The sequence below is a fragment of the Solanum pennellii genome, chromosome 4, assembly GCF_001406875.1.
Source record: "Solanum pennellii chromosome 4, SPENNV200".
Lineage (NCBI taxonomy): Eukaryota > Viridiplantae > Streptophyta > Magnoliopsida > Solanales > Solanaceae > Solanum > Solanum pennellii.
This window is the reverse complement of record NC_028640.1, coordinates 45,924,951-45,932,979: the sequence shown is the minus strand read 5'-3', so window position 1 is coordinate 45,932,979 and position 8,029 is coordinate 45,924,951. Positions and strand designations below refer to the sequence as shown.

The 8,029-nt window shown below is 28.1% G+C and overlaps 1 protein-coding gene across 1 annotated transcript; it reads left to right on the top strand.

The window, feature by feature from the left end:
* The first annotated feature begins 592 nt into the window (after positions 1-592).
* Positions 593-6,183, top strand: LOC107017575 (E3 ubiquitin protein ligase DRIP2-like). Its single transcript, XM_015217745.2, has 4 exons — positions 593-981; positions 1,061-1,108; positions 2,590-2,662; positions 5,908-6,183. Exons 1-4 carry the CDS (start codon positions 704-706, stop codon positions 6,088-6,090), a joined length of 582 nt encoding a protein of 193 aa, XP_015073231.1. The 5' UTR covers positions 593-703; the 3' UTR covers positions 6,091-6,183.
* Positions 6,184-8,029: the final 1,846 nt, after the last annotated feature.

Here is an 8,029-nt window from a genome sequence, read left to right as displayed (position 1 = left end):
ATTTCACAAATTATTTTCTACTTTAGTAAAAATAAAAGATGTCTCTCAAAAACATTTTTCATTCATAAATCAAACTCTAAAAATCATTTTCGAAAAGTATTTTCTACTCAACAACTAAACGTGAGAAAATAAGTCCAACATGTACTTGTCTTTCAGGAAAACATTTTCTAGGAAAACATTTTCCTTCGTACAAAACAGTCCCTAAATGTCCAATTAGAGAAGAGATTTTTTTTATACAAATAGAATACCTCTACATTCCATTTTTAGTTGTCCTTTAATGAATTCAAGACCAAAGTTGATCATTGTTTCAAATTACTAATTATATCGTTAATATTTACTATTTTTTTTAATGAGTATGAAAAGAATTAAAATGACGGTTAAAATATGAAAAAGTGTTTTTTTAATAATAGGTTAATTAAAATTAATGAATGTATCACATAAATTGAGACGGAATGACGAAACAGGACTACTACTTATTGTTGTGGGTTCTTTGAGAAAGAAAAGTAGGTTTCCTTTTTAAATAAAGTTGCTGCTGGTGATTAGGAGATAACTTTGTCCTCCCACAATTCCTATTCTTTCCACTGAAGCTTAGTTAGGCATATATAAAAGTCAATAATGTAATATAGTCTATTCTTCTTCTACTTCTTCCTTTTCATTTTATATGTTGTAATAATATACTTGCAAGAAAGGGCTTTAATTAGGTATGGAGTCATGTGGATCAGCTATTGAAAGAAGAGGTCATTTTGATGTATTAAAAGAGCAACAAGGTCAAGAGGAACTAGAGCTAAGGTTAGGGTTAGGATTAGGGTTAGGGTTAGGATCGGGTGATGATGATGATATGAAAATGGTGGTTAGAAATAATCATTTGGGATCTTCGTCTTCGTCTTCATCTTCATCTGCACTTGTTGTATGCACTAATACCTCAATTCCACATTATTCCCCACCAGGAATTTGGTTCTCTTTACGTTCCTCAGTTAATCGGTAACCACTTTTAACTCTTTGCACAAATTTTCATTTTCTTCATACTTTTAACATTTTCATTGTTTGTTAATAATGATAGGAAAGGAGAATTTCTACCTCAGCTTCCAAAAACGTTTATAAGAGTCAAGTAAGTTCTCCATATATGGTTATTATACGTGCATAACACACACACACACACAAATATATATATATATATATATATATATATATATATAAATTTAAACATTGATATAATTTGGATCAATTAAAATAAAGTTGTGTGAATAATTATTCATAAGCCATGGTATTATATATATTGTCACACATTTAATTAGTATACAAATATAATCAATGTCACATCAGTAATTAATTAGCGCACATTTAAAAAGTTTTTCCTAACATATACCGCAAATACATAATATATATCTTGTACTCTATGTTTCTTAAATTATAATGGTTTTCTTAGAGTTAAACGATAAAGAATTTTCATCAATATTTTATAGTATATTTTTTAATATATTGATATCCAAAAAATTGTAATTTATTATACTTTTTATTAGTTTTTGAATGTATATCTAAACTTTTAGTTTAAATATCAAACCAATATAATCTAATTGAATGTTGAAATATATAACATGACAATTAAAATTGAATTCAACCGTTTCAATAATCAAGTACTCCTATTAGAGTACTAAATAACTTTATGTGATAGCTTAATTTTCATTATTTTCTTTGGAAAACAAACACCAACGATTGTGGGTCTTAATATTAATCTTTTGCTGGTGTTTTATTTGTCAATGCGGCTACAAAATTTTAATTGAAATATCTTTCAATAGATTAAAATGACTTGTAATAAGTTTTAGTAATTTTATTAAGTATTTAGAGGCTTTAAATAGTCAACATAAAATAGCGCATAATTTAAAATTTAGAAAATCCTAATATATCTCGATAGCTAAAACAGTCTAACTAATATTTAAATTTCAACTTTATCTTAAATTAAATAACTTATTTTACTAAAAACTATTTAAATAACTAAAAGCGAACTTTAACGATCTTAAATTAATTAATGTGGATAAGGTATAAAAATCCTTGACCTATAATAAATTATCAGTTACACACCTAACTTGTGCAGACGTTTTATTGTCCCTTTGAACTTAATTTTTTTTTTGTTGTTTAACCCCCTTAAACTATGTACGGATCAATTTCTTTTTATGTGAGGATCATATAATCCTCACTTAGTATGACATAATATGTGGATAAATTAGGTGAATATATATTAATACTAGGAAAGTTTCAAAATATTACTCCAATTTACAAGCCATAGTAATGCATGTAACTTAGGGCATATATCATTGTATGTAAACAGACAATCATTTCGTTAGAATATAATCCTTGTGATGTAACTAAGCCCTCAATTTATAATTCGTATGTAAAAGCTGGTTTGACTAAAAATTAATTTGTGTGATGGATCCATATCTATCTATCCATGTATAGAAAAGATGTTGTCAAACGTCTGCATCACATAATATTTTCAGTTTATTAATGATGGTGTTGTTGAAAGAAAGAAAGGGTCACTTACTTTTCTTTTTAATTATTTTTCTTATATATGGTGTGGTGTGATGTGAAAAGAGACGAGAAGGTGACAGTCTTCATGCTTAAAACCTACCTGGTTACAAAGCTTGGTCTCTCCAACCAAGCTGAGGTTAGTGTCTGTTTTAGTTTATATGATTTACGTTTTCTTAAAATTAGTTTATTTTGTACTCCTGTTACAATTCATATGATTTATCTCAAAAAGCAGGAGCGGACTCACCCTTACTCGAGGGGTGTCAAGCAACATCACTTTGTCAGAAAATTATATTGTGCATAAAGGTCAAATATTAATTATATACAAGTATTAACACTTATCGACAAAAGTTAAAATCTAATTGTTAAGGCGTTAGTGAAAATTCATCAAGGTTGTGTGCTCTAATCCTACTAGCCATAATTATATTTTTTTTATTGATACAACCATTGACACACCCCTTAATGACAATCCTGATATTTATTACTACAACCACCGCTGACACCTCAAAAAAGAGCGACACATTTCCACATTTAGTAATAATTTAATTTTAAAATATCTATCAAATCTATCCTTTTTATAAAATAATTTACAGTTACACAAATAAATATGACTTATTTTAGAAACAAATTTCAAAGTTTTTTTTTTCTTTCTTGTTAAGTCAAACTAAATTATATAAATTAAAATAATAATTTAATTTTAAAATATCTATTGAATCGCTATTAAAATGATATATCTTAACAACAAAAACATTTTTTATGTTTTAGATACAAATTTCTAATATCTTTCTTTCTATGGTAATTACATTCCTTATAAAATCAAACAAACTTGTGAAAAGGGATTGAGGGAGTAATAATTATATTGAGAGTTGCATGGATAAACATGAATAATGATTAGTAGTATAATGATTGTCTGTTGGGTCATTTCTGACTTTGCTTCGTATCATAGATTTATGTTACTTCATTTTGGGTAAAAGATACCAACAAATAATTGCATTTCCTACAACTCTCTCTCTTATCAACTTTTGATTTCCAATAATTATTCATTGTTTGCATACTATATTAGTATTACAACAATTAAGAACCTTAACCAGTACACTTAGTAGAGTAGTAGTAACTTCTTTTACACTATGATGCATCCTTAAGGCCCTACATATATTTGTTTGGATCACATTATTTATTACTAATATATAGAGAGATAAAGAAAAATATATACATATTACATTATCTTTTGAGTCTAACTAATCTGTTTGATTTGAACATCAATAATTTTTTTTAAAAAATTATTAGTGTTTCGTCAAAATTTTTGTTGATGTTTGAAAACAGAATTCAAAGTGAAATGTAATAAATTTCATAAGAAAACCTCATTTTTAGGGCATCGATGAATTATTTTCTTAATATTAACCTAAAATCTGATCTAATTCAGGAATAATTGGTAACCGAGTTTAAAATAGATAGAATGACTATTAAAATTTGTGGTGATAGATATTTATGTGATTATAATTCTTTTCATTAAGGATAAAATAGACATTTTAAATTTAAATTTATTATTTACCATAAAAATTGTATTTTTTTAAAAAATATTAATTAAAAAAAAAGTGAATCGCATAAACTTAAACAAAAGAAATGTAATTTTAACCAAAAATATTATATTATCCCAAAATAATTACTACTTGAGAATTTTTTTTATTACAAGAGTTCCCAAATCGTGTGTGACGATGTTATAAATCAGGAAGGAAGAGTATAATTATATCTGACTATTAATTGCAACAACTTTTTTTTATCCTTTAATAAAGGAAAGGCCAAGCTAAACAATTAGGCATTCCAATTAGCTAACCAAAAAAATTGTCTTGTCATTTTGATCCATAGTAAAGGCATTTGACTCTTGTTGTTGTTTATCATCTGAACAAGAGTTCAGCATAATAAAGAATTCATTCCCAACTAAATTAATATATAAGACATTTTAAAGAAGTATCTACTTCATCCAAGAGTTGTAGAGAAATGAAGTAATATTTCTAAAAAAAATAAAAAAAAATCTAAAGAAGTCCAAAATTTTTTAAATTAATTTTTCCTTCACCACCCACAAAGATGACCATTTGAGTTGTAAGAGAGAACTTAAAATGGTAAGTCAATAACATGTGAGTGAGAAATAAGAGATAGTTGTTAGAGTGTGAAGGTACGAAAATCATGTATACGAATTATAAGATTGATACGGGTCTTTACCTTTTAATATTGAAGTTCAAGTTGTGAGCAATCGATTGTGTCTTATCATATGAAATATCCAACAACTAATATCTGAGTTTGATGGGTATATCTAAGCAATGATCTTGACACCTTGCACCCAACTTGCTTTTCAGAATTAGGATGCATAATAAAATATATGTTCACATTTTAAGGTATATATGCATAGAATCTTCTTTGGACTTAATGGTTGCACATAATCCTACTTCATCACGTAGGTCCACGTCTGATTATATTGTTTCCTTTAAGCTACTAACGATCAAAGAAACTTAATCATTATCGATCACTATTAGCCCTAACATTAACAGGTCACTTGGCAGAGTATATTGAGGAAAATAATGTATGCATTAATTAATTTTGTGTATTACTAATACTTTGTTAGGTACACTATTTTATTCTATGTAAAACTAATGCTTACATTACTAATTAATACACTCTATCATGTGTATATATGTAAGCATTAAAGATTTTTATGCATTAGTAATGCAATGGATACTAATACATGCATTAACATGGTTAAAGATATAATTGTTCCTCAAAACCTTTTTCACATCCTCTCACCATATATGTGGAGAGTATTTTTATAAACAACTAAATATTATTTAAAAAATAATTATGCAATGCATGTTGTTTTTAATAACCAAACTAAAATTTGCATAAGAAAAATCTCAGCATAATCGCTGCAAACATAACTAGTACAAGCATATTAATGCAAACATTATTAATGCAATATAATTTATATTATTCTTATACACTCTATTAAACGACCCCCCAAAATTATCGATCGAATTGAGAATCCGGTCGTTAAACCTTCGTTTAGCAACCAAATATTTCATTCATTTATGCTCATGTTTGTCGCTAAAAAAAGCCTCAATAACGACTGTTATATTGATCGTTATAGTGTTTTTAGCATAAGAATTAAATTATGACACTTTTAACAACTCAGTGTTCTTATGCTAAAATTAATTTTTTAAAATATGATTAGATAAAAATTAATCATATGCTTTCACATACGCACGGACACATCTAATCACACGTAAAATAGTCGATTCCCATGTAAAATATCACTGTTAATTAATTACAAAGAAATAAAACACTTCATATACTTTTGTAAAGCAATAATGTTATTTTGTTCTTTTATACCAGGTTGAGATTTCATGTATGGGGCAAAATTTGATGCATACTCTAACCTTGAAGCATGTACGTGATGCTATTTGGTTGCCAGGATTAGTAGAATTCTTGAAGTCAAACACAGAATTCATTAAAAGTTCACAAGGAGCTAGTCTCAACTATCTCATGTCCTTAGACTATGGCAAGACTTGCCTATGAATTATATTATAGCTTAGAATTTTAGTTAAGTTCAGAAATTTGTATCTTTGAATCATATAATTTTCCATGAATGTACTAATATTAGCAAGTAAAATTAACTTTTCATACATTTCAGTTGGTTTTTCTTACTTCATTTATTTTTGTCTATTGAAGTAGGCGTTTGAACATGCAATTTTATTTTGTAATTTAAAACTATGAGATAAAATCAGGTTTGGATAGGAAGTTAAATCTCATGATTTGAAATCATGAGATGATATCCCAAATCTTGATTTGAGAATTTCGTCTCACGATTTTACATTTTCCAAATACTAAAAATTATCTATTGGCTTATATTTTGTAAAAATAATACGGCTCACCATTTTATATCTATCAACTATTTATTTCATATTTAAATTTTTTTTATAGGTCATATTCTTACTCTAACCAACTTTTAAATATTCATATAGGATAGAATCGTTACTCTCACCAATCAAATTAATTATTACTTCAATAAGAGTAGTACATTATAACTCATGTTCAATTGTACCTTTTTATTGAATTAAAGTTCTATCAATAGAGATGTTATATTTTTTTTTTAAGTATATCTTAGATAAATCCCATAAGGTAAAATCTAAATTATATCATATCTCTATTTTTTTCTCTTTTATAAAAATTTCTTAAAATATTAGTCATTCGGGTACATAATTGGATGTCAAAATACATTAATTTTGATGCATTATAAATGTGGTTGTTACGCTTAAAAAGAAAAACAAAAGAGAAAATCATATTAAAATCTCATAATTTATGCTATTCATTCCTCTTTAATGTGTCGATCAGAGAAACTAAATTCTAAAACAACAAATCAATTAAAAATCCAAAATCCCTGTTCATCTTTGTCTCTATTTCAACGGAATTATTTTTAAGTAGGATTCAAAACTTTTGTTGAAAATTTGAGAAGATACACAATGAATATTTGATTTTTGACTGACACTCTCGAAGGAAGAAAAAATCAAAGATCGTAGCTTTTGGGTTCTTTGAATTCTATACAATTGTCACTATGATTGACAAAGAGGTCTGAGTTTCTTTGACAACTTTCTTGGTACCTTTGTTTTTGTGTTGGTGGTTGCTTACCAGTATGACGACAAATCTCAAATATGAAGGCAATCAAAAGTTGTTATTTGTCACGACCCAAACGAGTCGCGAGTGGCACCCACACTTATCCTCCTATGTGAGCGAACCAACAAATCTAAACCCCAACGTTTTACCAATATTTCAACCATAATGAACAAAATATAATGCGGAAGACCCAAAACTCATTAATATAACCAATTAAATAAACCTCTAAATTATAATACTTATCATCCCCAAAATCTGGAAGTCATCACATCAAGAACATCTATCCTCAAATTACTAAGTCTAAGAGTATTTAAGAAACTAAAATAAGTAAACAAATGGTCCATGTCCGAACTTCAAGGACATCAAGACGTGAATGAGAGAATCCAGTCCGAGCTAGGAATAATAGGTCACCCTGAAATCTGACGTGCTGAAGACTGGCTAGAGTTGAGGACGAGTCGAAGTCAATGGTGCACTTGCTGCACTCCACAAAACAACAAGAAGGAAATAAAAGTAGGGGTCAGTACAAGGAACAATTACTAAGTAGGTATCATCGGCCAACTCAAAATAGAAAGCAATATATACTGAATAATAATATAAAATCAACCACATTACTTAACAGGGGACAATCAACAAGTACAAGAACATTGGCAACAACACCAAGCACACCTATGAGGACTCAAGCCTCCACACCATACTCATTTGGGAAATAGGTTCTTCGAAAATTTAGTGTATTAACATAATTCAAGATTTCTTCTCTTTATTCTTATCGTGTCGGAACGTGACACTCCGATCCCCTAATGCTACGTGTCGGAACGTGACACTCCGATCCCCTAATGCTACGTGT

What these genes read in the sequence shown, in the direction of transcription:
- LOC107017575 (XM_015217745.2), top strand. Translation starts at nt 704, where the DNA reads ATGGAGTCATGTGGATCAGCTATTGAAAGAAGAGGTCATTTTGATGTA. An exon ending in AAAACGTTTATAAGAGTCAA is followed by an intron (nt 1,109 to 2,589) that starts GTAAGTTCTCCA and finishes TGATGTGAAAAG; the next exon opens with AGACGAGAAGGTGACAGTCT. An exon ending in GTCTCTCCAACCAAGCTGAG is followed by an intron (nt 2,663 to 5,907) that starts GTTAGTGTCTGT and finishes CTTTTATACCAG; the next exon opens with GTTGAGATTTCATGTATGGG.